Source organism: Balaenoptera borealis (genome assembly GCF_965194805.1).
Source record: "Balaenoptera borealis genome assembly, chromosome: 4".
Taxonomy (NCBI): domain Eukaryota; kingdom Metazoa; phylum Chordata; class Mammalia; order Artiodactyla; family Balaenopteridae; genus Balaenoptera; species Balaenoptera borealis.
The window spans coordinates 41,958,886-41,980,137 of NC_138861.1; the positions used below are offsets into that span (position 1 = coordinate 41,958,886).

At 39.4% G+C, this 21,252-nt stretch overlaps 1 protein-coding gene across 8 annotated transcripts in view; it reads left to right on the plus strand.

Moving 5' to 3' along the window:
- Positions 1–21,252, plus strand: part of FHIP1A (FHF complex subunit HOOK interacting protein 1A) — a 266,738-nt gene that overhangs the window by 216,276 nt on the left and 29,210 nt on the right. For all 8 annotated transcript variants that reach the window (XM_082388962.1, XM_082388961.1, XM_082388959.1 and 5 more), the window contains 2 exons: positions 15,467–15,634; positions 20,699–20,778. In XM_082388962.1, the coding sequence (XP_082245088.1) occupies positions 15,467–15,634; positions 20,699–20,778 (248 nt within the window). The remainder of the gene's footprint in view (positions 1–15,466; positions 15,635–20,698; positions 20,779–21,252) is intronic.

A 21,252-nucleotide genomic window follows, 5' to 3' on the forward strand; every position in this document is an offset into this window, starting at 1 on the left:
ATACTGTAGAGCACAGGAAATTATACCCATTATCTTGTAACAACCTATAATGGAGTATAATCTGCAAAAATACTGAATCAGTATACTGTATACCTGAAACTAACACAATATTGTAAATCAACTATACTTCAATTAAAAAAAAAAAAAACTATAGAAGTTAGGAGACCAACCTGTATTCCTTGTCTTACACACACACACACACACGGTAAACATTTTAGCATTTGAGCAGGTCCCAGGTACTGTGAAGCCTCCTCATCTTTGACCTCCTTATAGTTCTTCACGTCACTTTTCTCCTGTTGCAGGAGAGGAAAATTAGGGCTATAAATTAAGCTTACACTTACTTTTTGATTTGAAATGGAAAATCAGATTTCTTCTTTTCTTTTTCAACAAGTGCATGAGGGAGATAATGCAGTACCAAAGGAGTCAGTTCTTAAGCATTAGGATTATGAAAAGATAGGAAGGGTCTCACCTACTCTACACAGAGAAACACAAAAAATAACTCACACAAAACTCCACCTTATCTAAGGCAGCCAGGCGGTATTTGTCTTGGAAACAGATGTGGAGAGGGGAGGGAGAATCTGGTCTGGGAGTTGGTGTAAATCTTTTATTCTCTCCCTGCACTCTCCTAAGAGACCATTAAAAGTGTATCAGCAACAAATGCCCTGCAAGTTTTTCTTCAAGTAGTTGTAAGAAAACCAAAAAACAAGGAGAACAGAAAGGAAGCTTATAGTCTGCTTATTTTACCTTCTTGGTATAATTTTCTTTTGCCTCACACTAACTTGGTTAAAAAATTGTGTATTTTATTTTATTTATTCATTTCCTAATTCTAAAAGTGATTTAGTTACATGGCTGGGGAGGTTGACTCAATGGACTTTCCCAGTAAATAGAAGATTACATAATAGCATAGAAAGTTGTAATATTTACATACTTACACTTACTTCTTTTAAGGGCCTGCTCTCCCATCATTTTTATGTCTGACTTGCATTTTAGGTGAGATAGAGAAAGAATAATTCTGACAGGATGCCCCACTGTGTGCCTTACCCTGTGATTATCCAGTGCCTGATGATGAGTAGGTTTGGGATAACAGAGAAAAACAACCAGAAAGACTAGAATTATTGAATTTGCTGGGGCAGACACCTGTGTGTTTTCTCAGTCTTTCCTGTGTTGAGGTCTTTCCATCTCTCATGGAAAATAAGCCGGGAGTGAAATCCGTCCTTTATCATCAGAACTTGCCTTTGTTATAGTTTTGGTGTCTAGGAAAATTGTCTGTGTATAAAATGCCATCCCCAAATAATACATGGAACCCAGCAGGCAGATTGAATGGGGGTGGGAGTGGCAGGCATTAGATGCCACCAGCTTATAATTGTTCTCAAATACTTCATTCTAAAGAAGCTGCTGGTTGAGACTGGTCCATGAACCATTTCCCCTCCACCACTGGGTTTGATGTCAGTCTTATCAGAATTCAATAGTATTGTCTTGTTAATCAAGAAGAGAAATTAGGGGGAAGCCCGAGGAAGCATTTCCTTTTTCCCAATGGATCACTTTTCTCGGTTGCCATAATCAAGAGCATGGCATGAGTTTGGCTCCTTACTTTCAATGAAATGTTATTCACTATAAAAGGAGAATTTCCTCTGCTGTTCACGTATCTTCAAATTAATCTAACTACCTTGATAATGAAGACATCCTTAACATGGGCTGTGAAGACCACATTTGTTCTTTTATTAGTAACAGGGCAGCTGATTTCCATCTTAACACATTTATTGATTATCCTTTGGGTCCCTGCTGGTATACCATGTGTTTTGAGAGTTCACACTGTAGGTCAGACATAGTCGTTTCCACAGTAAGTTTGCAATCTTAAAGGATGGGTGAATGCATTAAGAAAATTGAGAAAGGGAATGGACTTAGTCTAGGAGAGAGGAAGCTGAGAGGTTTAATAAGAATCCTAGAATAGGATGGGAAGTTGAGTTTTGGGAGACAGCATTTCCCCATCACCGCTTCTTAATGTGAGGGCAGAGTAAGGCACACTTTAAATTATAGCAGGTGGAATCTTCGTGTACACTGAGGCGTGCTTTCTTGATTGCAGAGACCTCCTGAGCTGCGTTGCCAAAGGAAGCTGTGTAATTCCCTGTCTGATTGCCTTTGGTCAGCAACCATCAGACCTCCCTTCTTCTCTAAGCTTACTTTCCAGGCTTCTGGCGATTCTGTTAGCCTATCCCGGGCTCCTTCCAATAAGTTATCTTTTCTGTTTAGGCCAACTCAGTTCGCCTGAGATGGTGTGGACTCAAAGAGCTGAAACAATATGATGAGAATAGTCCTTAATTACACATTGGTGCTCAAAAACTGATCAGTGATATTGTTGCCTTTTTTTTTTTAAAACATCTTTATTGGAGTGTAACTGCTTTACAAAGGTGTGTTAGTTTCTGCTTTATAACAAAGTGAATCAGCTATACATATACATATATCCCCATATCTCCTCCCTCTTGAATTTCCCTCCCACCCTCCCTGTCCCACCCCTCTAGGTGGTCACAAAGCACTGAGCTGATCTCCCTGTGTTATGCAGCTGCTTCTCACTAGTCATCTATTTTACATTTGGTAGTATATATAAGTCCATGCCACTGTCTCACTTCGTCCCAGCTTACCCTTCCCCCTCCCCGTGTCCTCAAGTCCATTCTCTACATCTGCATCTTTATTCCTCTCCTGCCCCTAGGTTCTTCAGAACCATTTTTTGTGTGTGTAGATTCCATATATATGTGTTAGCATACGATATTTGTTTTTCTCTTTCTGACTTACTTCACTCTGTATGACAGATTATAGGTCCATCCACCTCACTACAAATAACTCAGTTTCGTTTCTTTTTATGGTGAGTAATACTCCACTGTATATATGTGCCACATCTTCTTTACCCATTCATCTGTCGATGGACACTTAGGTTGCTTCCATGTCCTGGCTATTGTAAATAGAGTTGCAATGAACATTTTGGTACATGACTCTTTCTGAATTACGGTTTTCTCAGGGTATATGCCCAGTAGTGAAATTTCTGGGTCATATGGTAGTTCTGTTTTTAGTTTTTTCAGGAACTTCCATACTGTTCTCCATAGTGGCTGTATCAATTTACATTCCCACCAACAGTGCAAGAGGGTTCCCTTTTCTCCACACCATCTCCAGCATTTATTGTTTGTAGACTTTTTGATGATGGCCATTCTGACTGGTGTGAGGTGATACCTCATTGTAGTTTTGATTTGCATTTCTCTAATGATTAGTGATGTTGAGCATCCTTTCATGTATTTGTTGGCAATCTGTATATCTTCTTTGGAGAAATGTCTGTTTAGGTCTTCTGCCCATTTCTGGATTGGGCTGTTTGTTTTTTTGATATTGAGCTGTATGAGCTGCTTGTAAATTTTGGAGATTAATCCTTTGTCAGTTGCTTCATTTGCAAATATTTTCTCCCATTCTGAGGGTTGTCTTTTGGTCTTGTTTATGGTTTCCTTTGCTGTGCAAAAGCTTTGAAGTTTCATTAGGTCCCATTTGTTTATTTTTGTTTTTATTTCCATTTCTCTAGGAGGTGGGTCAAAAAGGATCTTGCTGTGATTTATGTCATAGAGTGTTCTGCCTATGTTTTCCTCTAAGAGTTTGATAGTGTCTGGCCTTACATTTAGGTCTTTAATCCATTTTGAGTTTATTTTTGTGTATGGTGTTAGGGAGTGTTCTAATTTCATTCTTTTACATGTAGCTGTCCAGTTTTCCCAGCACCACTTATTGAAGAGGCTGTCTTTTCTCCACTGTATATTCTTGCCTCCTTTATCAAAAATAAGGTGACCATATATGTGTGAGTTTATCTCTGGGCTTTCTATCCTATTCCATTGACGTATGTTTCTGTTTTTTGCCAGTACCATATTGTCCTGATTACTGTAGCTTTGTAGTATAGTCTGAAGTCAGGGAGCCTGATTCTTCCAGCTCCGTTTTTCTTTGACAAGATTGCTTTGGCCATTCGGAGTCTTTTGTGTTTCCATACAAATTGTGAAATTTTTTGTTCTAGTTCTGTGAAAAATGCCATTGGTAGTTTGATAGGGATTGCACTCAATCTGTAGATTGCTTTGGGTAGTAGAGTCATTTTCACAATGTTGATTCTTCCAATCCAAGAACATGGTATATCTCTCCATCTGTTTGTATCATCTTTAATTTCTTTCATCAGTGTCTTATAGTTTTCTGCATACAGGTCTTTTGTCTCCTTACGTAGGTTTATTCCTAGGTATTTTATTATTTTTGTTGCAATGGTAAATGGGAGCGTTTCCTTAATTTCTCTTTCAGATTCTTCCTCATTAATGTATAGGAATGCAAGAGATTTCTGTGCATTAATTTTGTATCCTGCTACTTTACCAAATTCATTGATTAGCTCTAGTAGTTTTCTGGTAGCATCTTTAGGATTCTCTGTGTATAGTATCATGTCATCTGCAAAGAGTGACAGCTTTACTTCTTGTTTTCTGATTCGGATTCCTTTTATTTCTTTTTCTTCTCTGATTGCTGTGTGTGAAACTTCCAAAACTATGTTGAATAATAGTGGTGAGAGTGGGCAACCTTTTCTTGTTCCTGATCTTAGTGAAAATGTTTTCAGTTTTTCACCATTGAGAATGATGTTTGCTGTGGGTTTGTCATATATGGCCTTTATTATGTAGAGGTAAGTTCCCTCTATGCCTACTTTCTGGAGGGTTTTTATCATAATTGGGTGTTGAATTTTGTTGAAAGCTTTTTCTGCATCTATTGAGATGATCATATGGTTTTTCTCCTTCAGTTTGTTAATATGGTGTATCACATTGATTTATTTGCGTATATTGAAGAATCCTTGCATTCCTGGGATAAACCCCACTTGATCATGGTGTATGATCCTTTTAATGTGCTGTTGGATTCTGTTTGCTAGTATTTTGTTGAAGATTTTTGCATCTATGTTCATCAGTGATATTGGCCTGTAGTTTTCTTTTTTTGTCACATCTTTGTCTGGTTTTGGTATCAGGGTGACTGTGGTCTCATAGAATGAGTTTGGGAATATTCCTCCCTCTTCTATATTTTGGAAGAGTTTGAGAAGGATAGGTGTTAGCTCTTCTCTAAATGTTTGATAGAATTCACCTGTGAAGCCATCTGGTCCTGGACTTTTGTTTCCTGGAAGATTTTTAATCACAGTCTCAATTTCAGTGCTTGTGCTTGGTCTGTTTATATTTTCTATTTATTCCTAGTTCAGTCTCGGAAGGTTGTGCTTTTCTAAGAATTGGTCCGTTTCTTCCAGGTTGTCCATTTTATTGCCATAGAGTTGCTTATAGTAGTCTCTCATGATCCTTTGTATTTCTGCACTGTCAGTTGTTACTTCTCCTTTTTCATTTCTAATTCTATTGATTTGAGTCTTCTCCCTTTTTTTCTTGATGATTCTGGCTAATAGTTTATCAATTTTGTTTATCTTCTCAAAGAACCAGCTTTTAGTTTTACTGATTTGCTATTGTTTCCTTCATTTCTTTTTCAATTATTTCTGATCTGATCTTTATGATTTCTTTCCTTCTGCTAACTTTGGGGATTTTTTGTTCTTCTTTCTCTAATCGCTTTAGGTGTAAGGTTAGGTTGTCTGTTTGAGATGTTTCTTATTTCTTGAGGTAGGATTGTATTGCTATAAACTTCCCTCTTAGAACTGCTTTTGCTGCATCCCGTAGGTTTTGGGTCGTCGTGTTTTAATTGTCATTTGTTTTTAGGTATTTTTTTTTTAAGGATTATTTTATGCTGATTACTTTTTTTTTTTTTTAAGATTTTTTAGAAATTCACGTTCTTTTATTTATTTATTTATTTATTTATGACTGTGTTGAGTCTTCGTTTCTGTGCGAGGGCTTTCTCTAGTTGCGGCAAGTGGGGACCACTCTTCATCGCGGTGCACGGGCCTCTCACCATCGCGGCCTCTTTTGTTGCGGAGCACAGACTCCAGACGCGCAGGCTCAGTAATTGTGGTTCACAGGCCCAGTTGCTCCGTGGCATGTGGGATCTTCCCAGACCAGGGCTCGAACCCGTGTCCCCTGCATTGGCAGGCAGATTCTCAACCACTGCGCCACCAGGGAAGCCCTTTATGTATGTTTTGATTTCCTCTTTGATTTCTTCAGTGATCTCTTGGTTATTAAGTGTAGTGTATTGTTTAGCCTCCAGGTGTTTGTATTTTTTACAGATTTTCTTCCTGTAATTGATATCTAGTCTCATAGCGTTGTGGTCGGACAAGATACTTGATGCGATTTCAATTTTCTTAAATTTACCAAGGCTTGATTTGTGACCCAAGATATGATCTATCCTGGAGAATGTTCCATGAGCACTTGAAAAGAAAGTGTATTCTGTTGTTTTTGGATGGCATGTCCTATAAATATCAATAAAGTCCATCTTGTTTAATGTATCATTTAAAGCTTGTGTTTCCTTATTTATTTTCATTTTGGATCGTCTGTCCATTGGTGAAAGTGGGGTGTTAAAGTCCCCTGCTATGACTGTGTTACTCTTGATTTCCTCTTTTCTGGCTATTAACATTTGCCTTATGTATTGAGGTGCTCCTATGTTGGGTGCATAAATATTTACAATTGTTATATCTTCTTCTTGGATTGATCCCTTGACCATTATGTAGTGTCCTTCTTTGTCTCTTGTAATAGTCTTTGTTTTAAAGTCTATTTTGTCTGATATGAGAATTGCTACTCCAGCTTTTTTTTGATTTCCATTTGCATGGAATATCTTTTTCCATCCCCTCACTTTCAGTCTGTATGTGTCCCTAGGTCTGAAGTGGGTCTCTTGTAGACAGCATATATATGGGTCTTGTTTTTGTATCCATTCAGCCAGTCTGTGTCTTTTGGTTGGAGCATTTAATCCATTTAGATTTAAGGTAATCATCAATATGTATGTTCCCATTACCATTTTCTTAATTGTTTTGGGTTTATTATTGTAGGTCTTTTCCTTCTCTTGTGTTTCCTGCCTAGAGAAGTTCCTTTAACATTTGTTTTAAGGCTGGTTTGGTGGTGCTGAATTCTCTTAGCTTTTGCTTGTCTGTAAAGGTTTTAATTTCTCCATCTAATTTGAATAAGATCCTTGCTGGGTAGAGCAATCTTGGTTGTAGGTTTTTCCCTTTCATCTCTTTAAAGATGTCCTGCCACTCCCTTCTGGCTTACAGAGTTTCTGCTGAAAGATCAGCTGTTAACCTTATGGGGATTCCCTTGTATTTTATTTGTTGTTTTTCCCTTGCTGCTTTTAATATTTTTTCTTTGTATTTAATTTTTGATAGTTTGATTAATATGTGTCTTGGTGTGTTTCTCCTTGGATTTATCCTGTATGGGACTCTCTGTGCTTCCTGGACTTGATTAGCTATTTCCTTTCCCATATTAGGGAAGTTTTCCACTATAATCTCTTCAAATATTTTCTCAGTCCCTTTCTTTTTCTCTTCTTCTTCTGGGGCCCCTATAGTTCGAATATTGGTGTGTTTAATTTGTCCCAGAGGTCTCTGAGACTGTCCTCAATTCCTTTCATTTTTTTTTCTTTATTCTGCTCTGCAGTAGTTATTTCCACTCTTTTATCCTCCAGGTCACTGTTCCGTTCTTCTGCCTCAGTTATTCTGCTATTGATTCCTTCTAGAGAATTTTTAATTTCATTTATTGTGTTGTTCATCATTGTTTGTTTCCTCTTTAGTTCTTCTAGGCCCTTGTTAAACGTTTCTTGTATTTTCTCCATTCTGTTTCCAAGATTTTGGATCATCTTTACTGTCATTACTCGGAATTCTTTTTCAGGTAGACTGCCTATTTCCTCTTTATTTGTTTGGTCTGGTGGGTTTTTACCTTGCTCCTTCATCTGCTGTGTGTTTCTCTGTCTTCTCATTTTGCTAACTTACTGTGTTTGGGGTCTCCTTTTCACTGCCTGCCGGTTCGTAGTTCCCCTTGTTTTTGGTGTCTGCCCCCAGTGGGTAAGATTGGTTCAGTAGGTTGTGTAGGCTTCCTGGTGGAGGGGACTTGTGCCTGTGTTCTGGTGGATGAGACTGGATCTTGTCTTTCTCGTGGGCAGGACCATGTCTGGTGGTGTGTTTTGGGGTGTCTGTGACCTTATTATGATTTTAGGCAGCCTCTCTGCTAATGGGTGGGGTTGTGTTCCTGTCTTGCTAGTTGTTTGGCATGGGGTGTCCAGCACTGTAGCTTGCCGGTCGTTGAGTGGAGCTGGGTCTTAGCATTGAGATGGATATCTCTGGTAGAGCTTTTGCCATTTGATATTACGTGGAGCCGGGAGGTCTCTGGTGGACCAATGTCCTGAGCTGGGCTCTCCCACCTGAGAAGTTCAGGCCTGACACCTGGCGGGAACACCAAGACCCTGTCAGCCACATGGCTCACAAGAAAAGGGAGAGAAAAAGAAAGAAAGAAAAATAAAATAAAGTTATTAAAATAAAAAATAATTATTAAAAATTAAAAAAGTAAAAAGTAAAAATAAAAAAAATTAAAAATTAATAATAAAAAAAGAAAGAAAGAAGAGCAACCAAACAAAAAACAAATGCACCAATGATAACAAGCGCTAAAAACTATACTAAAAACAACCAAAAAACAAAAAATGGACAGACAGAACCATAGGACAGATAGTAAAAACAAAGCTATACAGACAAAATCACACAAAGAAGCATTCACATACACACTCACAAAAAGAAAAAGGAAAAAAAATATATAGTAGGTCCCGAAGTCCACCACCTCAATTTTGGGCTGATTCATTGTCTATTCAGGTATTCCACAGATGCAGCATACATCAAGTTGACTGTGGAGATTTAATCTGCTGTTCCTGAGGCTGCTGGGAGAGATTTCCCTTTCTTTTCATTGTTCGCATAGCTCCCGGGGTTCAGCTTTGGATTTGGACCTGCCTCTGCGTGTAGCTCACCTGAGGGCGTCTGTTCTTCACTCAGACAGGATGGGGTTAAAGGGGCAGCTGATTAGGGGGCTCTGGCTCTCTCAGGCCGGGGGAAGGGAGGGGTACAGATGCGGGGCGAGCCTGCTGTGTCAGAGGTTGCCGTGATGTTACAACAGCCTGAGGCGTGTCGTGCGTTCTCCCGGGGAAGTTGTCCCTGGATCACGGGACCCTGCAGTGGCGGGCTGCACAGGCTCCCGGGAGGGGAGGTGTCGAGAGTGACCTGTGCTTGCACACAGGCTTCTTGGTGGCTGCAGCAGCGACGTTAGCATCTCATGCCCATCTCTGGGGTCCACGCTGATAGCCGCGGCTCGCGCCCGTCTCTGGAGCTCATTTAGGCGGCGCTCTGAATCCCTTCTCCTCGTGCACCAGGAAACAATGGTCTCTTGCCTCTTCGGCAGCTGCAGACTTTTCCCTGGACTCCCTCCCAGCTAGCTGTGGTGCACTAACCCCTTCAGGCTGTGTTCACGCCGCCAACCCCAGTCCTCTCCCTGCGATCTGACCGAAGCCCGAGCCTCAGCTCCCAGCCCCCGCCCGCCCCGGCGGGTGAGCAGCAAGCCTCTCGGGCTGGTGAGTGCTGCTCGGCACCGATCCTCTGTGCAGGAATCTCTCCGCTTTGCCCTCCGTACCCTTGTTGCTGCGCTCTCCTCCGTGGCTCCGAAGCTTCCCCTCCACCACCCGCAGTCTCCGCCCGCGAAGGGGCTTCCTAGTGTGTGGAAACCTTTCCTCCCTCACAGCTCCCTCCCACTGGTGCAGGTCCCGTCCCTATTTTTTTGTCTCTGTTTTTTCTATTTTCTTTTGCCCTACCCAGGTACGTGGGGAGTTTCTTGCCTTTTGGGAGGTCTGAGGTCTTCTGCCAGCATTCAGTAGGTGTTCTGTAGGAGCTGTTCCACACGTAGATGTATTTCTGATGTATTTGTGGGGAGGAAGGTGTTCACCACATCTTACTCTTCCTCTATCTTGATGGTCTCCCTTGTTGTCTTTGTAGTTCTTTGTAGTGCAACTAAGAAGGATCTTTCTGGAACAATTAGTAACAGGAAAGGGATGGATCAAATGATCATTGGAATACTCTTCAGATCTCTGCTTCTCAGCTAAAATATATTTTACTCCGGAGTTTCTTTGTTATTTCTGACCTGAAACCCATGCTATGAAATACCTTTCTCAGTGATATTTGGAGTATTTCAATAACAAAATTCTATTGGATGCGGTTCAAATATAACGGATCATATATTGAGTTATACTCTGATCAGTTACATTATAATGAAGTAGTAGGGTACAGATTATACACACATAGAATAGGAAGAAAGGCTTTAGAAATAATTTGTTGACTTCTCCTGGGAGAGGTTTATCATACGTGAGAGCTCCCAGCCCCCACCTGCCCCAGTGGTGATTAGTCCCTATCATAGGTGATTAGTCAATCAATTAATATTTAATTGATTTAATTAATGATTATGTTTAATATATTACAGATACATTGAGGAAATGCTGGGGGAAAGAGGCAGAGACTGGCTTTATTTTTAACATCTTTTCCTAAAAATATGTTGTTGAAGTCATTGTAACCATCACTGTAATCTCCTCCTTCCTCAGGTGTTTTAGGAATGAATAGCCACACTTCTAGATTTTGGATGTTACCTCCACTCACGCCCCCTGCCTGCCTCTGGCAGTGGGGTCCACGCAGTGAGTGCCTGCAGGTCGAGGAGCAGAAGGGGCCAGGCAGGAGGGAGCCTCAGTCATCAACTGCAGACTCTTTTCAGACTTGGAATAATTGAATGTTTTCTGTCCTGAATTTGGCTGAAACAGTGGGGCCGCTCCCTGAGAACCAGGGTGACTGTCTTCCCTCTGTTCCTGAATGTTCCTTGTGCTCTGTATCCTTGGAGGGAAGGAGATGCCTGGGAAGAGCCCTTCCAGCTGCCGCCCTTGACAGCACTTGGGTGGACATGCCTCCTGCCTGTCTGTTAGCTTGTCTTTCTCTGTCAGCAGCAGGAAGTGTCTTAGCCTGTGTTCCCTGCAAAGACCCCTTCACACCTGTTTCATGCAATCCAGCCTCATCTTTCCTTCCCCGCTGCTGCTTTCAGTGGGCAGGGGACCCCTGGTCTCCTTGTTTCCTGCTCTCTGGGTGGAGCCGCTGGGGCTGAGGGCTCACAGAGGACCCAGAGGAACCCTTGCTTGGCTAGTTTTCTCCTCTACACCAAAGGACTAGCCAAGGAAGGGTGGCTTCTAACTTGGAGAGGGTGCTGCAGTCACCTGATCCCACTGCCTGACAGCTCCCTGGGCGACAGAAGGTAGGACCCATCTGTTTGTCCCAATGTGACTAGATATCACACACACACACACACACACACACACACACACAATTAGCAGGTAGGAAATATATTTTTCAGGACACACAATAAACCTGGCATTACAGCGAGGATTCTGGTGCTAATTTAGATGCAAATGGAATTGCCCAACTGGAGCTGATTACAGAAAGGTGAAGGTGTCTATATGCTCAGTTTCCCTCCTACGCTGTGCATTAAGTGGGCATGACGGCTGGGCTTGGTTCTAGCCTTCACTTTTGAGAGAGTTTTGACTTTGTAGAAGTGGAGTGTGACGCACAGTGTCAACTCCTCCCTTCCCACTCACCCCCTATTTCAAAGAAAACAAACCCTCTATTTTGTCCATTTCTGAGAAACTTGAAATTTTCATTAAAAAATAAAAATGCACTGTTGGAGCTCTTAGCCTCAGATAAAAAGGAGTAGACTGACTGTAAATTCAGTTGCCATCCTGTTCAGAGAACCGATCTCAACTCTATGTGCACTTCACCCAGATTCAGGCCATGCTGGGTGATGGCCTGGAGTAGAAGGAACTGGTGGGGAAAGGATGGCAGAAAGGATTGTGAATTGGTTGGGTTATTGCAGTACTACTTCAGTGGTTTTCAGATAGTTTTGACTGTAACACATGGCCAGAAATTTATTTTATACATTTGCGTGTGTGTGTATTTTTTTGTTGAACATGTAAGAAGTCACATACATAATATATTGTATTACATATAGTTTGAAGAAAATATGTATACAGAAGTTTCACAAAACAGTACTTACTCATGCTACGTGCAGTGTACTCTAATATTTTGTATTTGAATCTGGTCTAAACCATGAGTGGACCAATACATTGATTTTACTACCCACTTTTGGGTCTCAAACTGTTGTTTGAAAAACACCAGTTTAAGGGGTTGGTGAAGGGCACTTGGCATGAAGGAGGACTCAGGTAAGGGCTGGTGGAGGTGGAGAAGGTGGCGAAGAAAGAGATTTCAAAGAATAGACTAAACTGGACTGGATAGCAGTAAAATTAAGTACCTGAGTCAGAGCTCCATTCTAGAACTTGGGCTGACAAGTAAGCATGTGAAAGTGCCTAAACAGATATCCTGTTTGGGTTCATGGTTGTACCTCTCTTGTCAAGGATAATTATTTGTTTGTGGGAACTGAGTTTTCCTTAGGTCATTGCCGCCATTGCAGTCTACTTTTAAGAAGAAAGAACATTCCTAAGCTTTAGCATTCTTAAGCTTTATTATTGCATATTATGTGGCAGAACCTCACTTACCATTTCTAGTAGAATTTCTATGTAAATTCGTAGCTACCTGCAGTTCTTTATAGAACAGGTCAATAAATATTGACAGTCAGCCATAAGGCAGAGGGTCCTCCTTACATCAGCAGCCGATTGTCCTTCATAATTGGACCACGAGGAGGAGGCTTGTCTCCCGTTTTGCTGGTACCTGCTCTTTGGGGCGTCAGGGGAACCTGAGTTTTACAGTCTGCCCAGCAGAGCTGCCTTCCCGTGGTGGTTCATTGTTAGCTTTCAAGTGATCACACTTAGGCTCTAGTCTCATTCTCACTAAGGAGGTTACCTATTTGGAGGATTAGAGGAAGTTTCTGAGAAGTAAGGTAACGGGGCAGGAGAAGATTTTCTGGGATAAAAGGCTTCTAAGGGCTCTGAGAATATGGAGGAGGGAAGAGATGGATAGAGAATGGAACCCAATTTTCTTGGTTGGGGTATTAGTTTAAGATGAGTGTGACCTCGATTTATAAAGACTTTGCAACTTGATGCTTAATAGAATTGGGCTTTTAATATTTATAGCATGTTATGTAAATGCCGCCCCTCCAAGTGCTTTCTTAAATCCTCTTAGCTTATAAATGACAGCTTCGATTTCTTAAAAAAAAAGAAAAATCTTTTCATTTATCCAGCTTAAGAGTAGTAAACAATAGATGCTTAATGCCCTTTTTTCATGCCAGGCCCCGAAGACTGAGACTTAGATTCTAAAGAGTTTATCGCTGTGCTTTTGAGCTTATTACGGTCATGCGTAACTTAAGGGGGGAAAAACTCGTGCTGCATTACTGATGCAGAGGCAGCTCCTGGAATTCTGTGTGATGTGTCAGCTTAGCAGCACTCCATAGGTAAGCTGAAAAAACAGTATTGTAGGAACTACATGCAAGGCCCCTTTGGAATGATTAGTGCTAGTTTTTTTCTAGTGATCAAGACTGTTAGGGAATTAGATTTTTGCCTAAATGCTTTCCCCCTTAGCTATACTGGTGACATCAGTTATTCTATAGGTCTTTATAAAGAAATATCTCCACTCACTGGGGCCTTCAGATCTCATGCAGAGAAGAGGGAGGAATTAAAAACTTAAGCTCAACTCTGGCAAATGTAAATTGCTAGGTCCTTGGGGATTGTCATTTGTTCAGGAAACGCTTATTAAATACCTTCTATGCGCTAGGCTCTTTGCATTGCGCTGGAGTAATAAAGAAAAAGTCAAAGCTTGTGTCCCAGGACAGTATTACAAGTGCCATGAGCCTGGGACTAGCGAACACGGGAAAACACAAGATAGGAGCAGTTTGTTTCAGAAGCAGGGCAGCCCACGTGAAGCACTCTTCTCGAGGTAATTTATCTGCCATGCGTTTGATGCTTACCTATTTCCTTTGCTATATTTGGGCCACGGAGAGCCCTTTACAGTTGGCCAGGTGACACAGGGGTGTGTTGAGTGTTTGAGGGCTCACAGGATAGGCTCTGAGCTGGGGAGCGAAGGGCTCGACGCAGTGCTTGGGCTGCTCACGGTATGCCGGGTGAGCTGTCAATAGATTCTGAGAGTGGATTCAGAGGTCCTGTAGGGGCCTTGCTTAGAATAAAGAAAACAGACAGAACTGATTTGGTAATATCTTATCTATTTGGACTCATCTATCTAGAACATCCCTAAGAACCAAGAAATTCATAAAAGTAATTTAAGCCTTTTTGCAAAGATGCATCCACACAAGGCCTATCTACACGTATATAGCAGGTCTGGAGATCTGGTTTCTAAACCGATTTGTGGATTTTGAAGGCAGAAAAGGAGAAGAGGAATGTATTTTTAAAGGAATGGCCCAGTAACAGTATGATAAAGTGACAGTTAACACTTTTAAAGGGAGGAAGAAAGAAGATGGAATACTGGAAAAGAAAAGATGTAATCACTCAAAAATTATCACCGTCTGTTTCATTTAGCATCAAGTGCATTAGACTCATGGCAGGGGAGATTTCTAAGCTTTCTAGGGTATAAGGTTGGAATCTGAAATTTTGAACTGTTTCCCTGGTGATTTTCACGTACCCCTGTTTGAGTCTTTCTATATTACAGATGGTAAGGCAATTGATGACCCCTATTCTGCTTTTAGGAAGACGAAGAAACGTATATTAGCTCTTAAAATATTCCCAATAATAATGTGTAAAATTAAAATTTTGATGCTTTAAGAATCAAATCCTCAGCTCTTTGAAAAACTTGACTGTTTAGAGGGTTCTATTTCCTGAAAGATCAACGTTTTACTGCGTGGGAAAATCACGCCACATAGAAAATAGTAATCTGTATTATTTTTAAAAAGTCACAGTTACTTCATAAGCAGTAAACTCTTATAGCACTTTATAAATAATACTTATATATATATTATTCAGTTATAAAAATTTGGCTTACAACTTTCCAGAAACATATCTGAACATCTGCAGCATTTTGTGTCTGGACCTCTCATTTGCTATTTATTATATAATTATTTTGTTTGCTAGAGCAGATATATAACCCAACTTCCTAGACAGAAAATATGTTCTTATGTTCCTAGCTCCTTGTACATAGCAGGTCCCAATAAAGGTTTATTGAATGACTAATAATGAAACAAGTTGTACTGAGCTTTCTAATTAATCCCTTACTGACCATGGAAGTACTTTCTATTATCTTTTTTCTCCTTTGTGATTACATGCTAAAATCTTGATGGTATTCGAACTGCATCTGGTTAGAGTTGTTGGAACATTTGAATTGCTTCTTTCTGCCTTTGCTTTTCCCTTACTGAATTAAAGGGCGGAAGCAGCATGAGGTTTTGTGGAATGTGAATAGGTTATGGGCTTCAGATGAAACTCTGAAGTGTGTTCTTGTGGCAGGCGTGTTCTTGCCTTGATGGGGTCACTGTGGTGAGGCTGGGGGCCATTGAGGAGGCATGTATCACAGCATTGAGGGGATGCTCACCTGTGCTCACTCTGTCATTGGTCCCAGGTGACTGTGGAGGAGGTGATGACCACAACTGCATATCTGGACCTTTTTCTGCGTAGCATCTCCGAGCCAGCACTACTTGAGATCTTCCTCCGTTTTATCCTGTTGCACCAGCATGAGAACGTCCACATCCTAGATACTCTCACGAGCCGAATCAACACCCCATTTCGGGTAAGGAAGGCCCCAGAGGAAGGGAATTTATAGCTCAAGACAGATTTCAGGAGAGTTTGTTTTTGGAATAAAATTATGAATATTCTGTTTTCTTTCTTTCCCTTCCTTTTTTTTTTTTTTTTCAGCCATTACTTTTCTATTTTGGAAGAGATGAACTAGATAATTTGTTTTGCTATCAGGAGCCCTTCTGTCAGGGAGGTGGGAGTTACTGCCTTTCATAGGACATTTTTCTCAATTTGTCTGGGTTGGCACTTTCTTCTGTAGAACCAGCAGAATGTGCTTCTGAGGAGACAAGGTACAGGGGAACATACGGGCTTAATTAAGTTCAGGTAAAGCCAGGGAACCAAAGTGTATCAAGTCTGGGTATTTAGAGATCATTTTTCTGTCCATAAGTGTTTTAAAATGCAAGTCTGGGCAGTTGTGAATTTAGGTAGTCATTCTTTAGTTCGGCGCTCTGATTAACTTTGAAAATCCTCTTATACCATTAGTGTAATCCTTTTCAACTCTCTCCCCAAAGGCTGTCTATTTAAGTGCAATTATTGTTTTAAAAGCAAAGGTATATTCGAAGAAAATGAAAACACTAATTTGCAAAGATACATGCATTCTAATGTTCATAGCAGCATTATTTACAATAGCGAGGATATGGAAGCAACCTAAGTGTCCATCAACAGATAAATGGATAAAGATGTGGTATAAATATACAATGGAATATTACTCAGCCATAGAAAAAATGAAATTCTGCTATTTGCAACAGCATGGGTGGACCTGGAGGGCATTATGCTGAGTGAAATAAGTCAGACAGAGAAAGACAAATATTGTGTGTTATCACTTACATGTGGAATCTAAGAAATAAAACAAATGAATGAATTTAACAAAACAGAAACAGATGTAGAGGACAAGCTGGTGGTTACCAGTGGGGAGAGGAAAAGGGAAGGGGCAAGATAGAGGTAGGAGATTAAGAGGTACAAACTACTATTTATGAAATAAATAAGCTACAAGGATACATTGTACAGCACAGGGAATATAGCCAATATTTTATAATAACTTTAAATGGAGTATAATCTATAAAAATATTGAATCACTATGTTGTACACTTGAAACTAATATAATATTGTAAATCAACTATACTTCAGAAAAAAGCTCCATTAAAAATGTGAAAAAAGGTAAAGGAATAATTAACAATGTTATTGTTTGTAACATATGTAGATGTAATGTGTATAACGGTAATAGCACAAAGGGGGGTAAGAAGGAATAGAGCTATATAAGAGTAACATTTCTGTATTTCACTAAAATTAGTATAAATCTGAAGTAGAATCTGATAAATTAAGATGTATATGGTAAGGTCTAGAGCAACCACTAGTAACTGAAAAAAATAGTAAAAAAATCATTAAAGGAATTAAAATGCTACAATGGGGGAAATATTCACTTAATGTAAAAGAAGACAGTAAAATAGGAATAGAGGAACAAAAAGACATCAGACATATAGAAAACAAAAAGTAAAAGGGCAGATATAAATCCAACTATAATGATAATATTAAATGTAAATAGATTAAAAATTCAATCAAAAGGCAGAGATTGTCAGACTAGATAAAAAACAAGATCCAACTATGTGCTGCCAACTGGAGATACACTTTAGATTCAAAGATAACAGTAGATTGAAAGTTAACGGACAGGAAAAGATAGGTTATGCAAACAGCAACCAAAACAAAGCTGGAGTGGCTATACTAATAAGCCACAGAATAGACTTTAAAACAAGAAATGTTACTAGAGAGAAAGAGGGACATTTTATAATGATGAAGGGTCAACCCCTTGGAAAGATATAATAATTATAAATATATATGCATCTAAAAACAGAGTCCCAAAATTTATGAAGCAAAAACTGATGGAATTTAAGGGAGAAATAGAAGATACAACAATAGTTGTGGGGTATTTCAACACCTTACTTTTTAATACTAGATAGAACAACTAGGCAGAAGATGAATAAGGAAATAGGAGACTTGAACAATGCTGTAAACCAACTAGATCTAGAACACTCCACCCAACAGCAGCAGAATGTACATTCTCTTCAAGTGCACATGGAATGAACACTGTCCAAGATGGACCATGTGATAATCACCTTCAATGAATTTAAAGTGATTGAAATTATACCAAGTATGTTCCCTGGCCACAATGGATTGAAATTAAAATTTATTGACAGAAAGAAAATTCACAAATATGTGGAAATTAAACAGTACTCCTAAGTAACCAATGGGTCAAAGAAGAAATCACAAGGGAAATGAGAATGTACTTTGAGATAAATGAGAATGAAGATACAACATACCAAAACTTATGGGATGCAGTATAACACTGCCAAGAGGGAAATATATAGCTGTAAACACCTATGTTAAAAAAGAAGAAAAATCTCAAATCAGTAACCTAACCTTCTACTTTAAGACACTGGAAAAAGAAGAGCAAACTCAAACCAAACAGAAGGAAGGAAATAATAAGGATTAGAGCAGAAATTAAGGAAATGAAGACTAGAAAAACAACAAAATCAATAGAAAATCAACAAAACCAAAAGTTGGTTCTTTGACCCTCTTACACTGTTGATGGAAATGTAAACTGGTGCAGCCACTGTGGAAAACACTATGGAGGTTTCTCAAAAAAACTAAAGATAGAACTACCATATGACCCAGAAATTCCACTCCTGAGTATATATTCGAAAAAAACAGGAACACTAATTTGAAAAGATACATGCACTCCAACGTTCATAGCAGCATTATTTACATTTGCCAAGGTATGGAAGCAACCAAAGTATCCACCAACAGATGAATGGTTAAAGAAGATGTGGTATATATATATTCAATGGAATACTAGTCAGCCATAAAAAGGGATGAAATTTTGCCATTTGCAAAATTTGGATGGACTTAGAGGGCATTATGCTAAGTGAAATAAGTCAGACAGAGAAAGACAAATACTGTATATTACTTATATGGGGAATCTAGAAAATACAACAAACTAGTGAATAAAACAAAAAAGAAGCAGATTCACAGATATAGAGAACAAACGTGGTTACCAGTGGGGAGAGGGAAGGAAGGAAGGGCAATATAGGGGTAGGGGGGAAAAGGGATATTATGGGATTATATGGAATCAATGTGTGTGAAACTTTTGAAAATTGTAAAGCACTATAGAATTTAAAGAATCTTTCATTCAATAAAAACAAACCAAAAAACCTCATAAAAAAGTTGGTTCTTTGAAAAAGTTGACAAAATTGACAAACTTTTAGACTACTAAGAAAAAAAGTGAGAAGAGTCAAATTAGTAAAATCCAGAATGAAAAAGGGGATATTACTGTTGACCTTATAGAACTAAAATGGATTATATCCATTGTACCCATGGGAAGACTTGGACCAGACATTGAGAACTACTATTGCAGCCTCTGCCCAGTGGAATGATGCCTTGTCAGAGTTTATAATGAGATACAATATTCATACAGAGCAAAACTGTATAAAGCGTAAATATACAGTTTAATTGTAAAGAAAACACCATGTCATCATCATTCAGGGGAGAATGAAACATTGCCAACACCTCAGAAGCCCCTCGGTAGCCCTCTCTGATTACAGCCCTCTCCCTCTCCTGCAGAAATAACCATGATTCTGATTTTTGTAATAAATATGCCTTCTCTTTTCTTCATAGTTAATGACATCTGTATGCATTGATAAAAAATGTAATAAATAAATAAATAAATAAATAAAAAGGATTATAAGGGAATACTATGAACAACTGCATGCCAAAATATTGGATAACTTAGATGAAACAGGCAAATTCTAGAAAGACACAAACTTCTGAAACTGATTCAAGAAGAAATCTAAAATCTGTAAAAAAGTAAAAACTTTTGTGTTTCGAAGGACACCATTAAGAAATTGAAAAAACAGCTGACAAAATAGGAAGAAATCTTTGCAAATCATGTGTCTGATAAGATACTTGAATGTAGAATAATGAACTCCCTGGACTCAGTAATAAAAAGACAGATACAGGGTGCTGAGCACCCTTGACAGTGATTTGCCCGGGTTACTATGGCAACATATAGAGAGGACTCGGACTGGGGCAAGGGGGTGTTGAGTGGTAATCCTGGGAGAAAGAGAAGAAAGATTTCCTAGGAGAGGTGATGCCTACGGTCAGCCTTTGAGAATAAGTAGGGTTATCCTGCAGAGGAGACAGAGGAAGGCATTCCAGGCAGAGGAACAGCATGTGCAAAGGCGTGGAAGGAATGGAATGAAGTATTTGCTTCTGCCTAACTGTAAGGTGTGACCTGTCCTGAGCACAAGAGATGTTTTGAGGCACACCAAGTCCAGCTCTTTCTCTACAACACCGTTACGGACTTCATTGACCAGTTTGTAAACCTGTCCTGCCTACAACACAGGCTAGCCCTTATTCTCCTGTACAAAGAATGAGAGCCTAAATTACTTAAGTGACCTGATGGAACAGCAAAAGCTTACTCCCAAAAGGCACGGTGATTTTATAATGCACCTTTGGGAACCTTCTCTGTTGGACAGTTTATCTTTCCTTTTTGGAAATCAGAGATTGCAAGAAATCTTGTTTTTTAATGAACATCCTAGGAAAGTATATCATCACCCCTCAGCACTATGGGAAATGGAACCCAGGAGAATGTTTGCCCCAAAGCCAAGAGATAAGGCAAGAAGAACTGAGGCTTAGGGCTGAGGACTCTGGAGAGAGAGAGATGGCTGGGGTATGTGCAATTTTCTGTTAGCCCTGTCTTGCAAATAACCAGTGTCATATTTGAAAATAACTAGGAAAACAAATGACGTAAATAGGAGGTCGTGTGTGTGTGTGTGTGTGTGTGTGTTTTGGGGAATTGTAGGGGACATATTTATCTGGATCTTTACAAGTTGGAAATATGAGCACAGGCGTTTTGTTAGGAGGGTAATTCTACACTTTTCTTAATCAAAACTGCTAAAAAAAGAAAAAAGGGTCATTTTATTTTGTAATTCTGATTTATTTACCATCTGTGTGGGGTACAGCTGTCCTTCCAATATCTGAAATAGATATTTTTCTTGCTTCCCAGCTTTGTGTGGTGTCCCTGGCATTATTTAGAACTCTCATCGGTTTACACTGTGAAGATGTGATGTTACAACTAATTCTAAGGTGAGTTGCCATCTTTTGTTCCCTTTAAAGGAAAGCTCTACACTATCGCTATTACATTTTTCTTTGGTAATATAAGTGAAGTAAGGGCCATGCTTCTAAGAAAGAAAATCATTGAGCAAATCAATTTAATTTCTGCATTATTTCCCAAGGTTAATTTTAGTTTTACTGTTAACAGTTTTTAGGGGGCCAAATGCATTATATTATACATGTGCTCCTGGAAAGAATAAGTAGAATGTTTGGAAACTTTCAGAAGTATTATGAACACTCTTCTGGTCCGTAGCTGCATGTCTTTCTCCTGAAGTACATTTTTAGGGGACTTGTTTTTGAAAACAACTTTTCTAAATATGAAATGCTGTTGATGTATAATTTCTATGACTCTTGCTTTAGAAATGGTACAGTGCTCACTGTCTGACCTGTGAGTATGTTTCAGTTAAATTCAGTAAATATTTAATGAGTACTTTCTGTGTACAATTC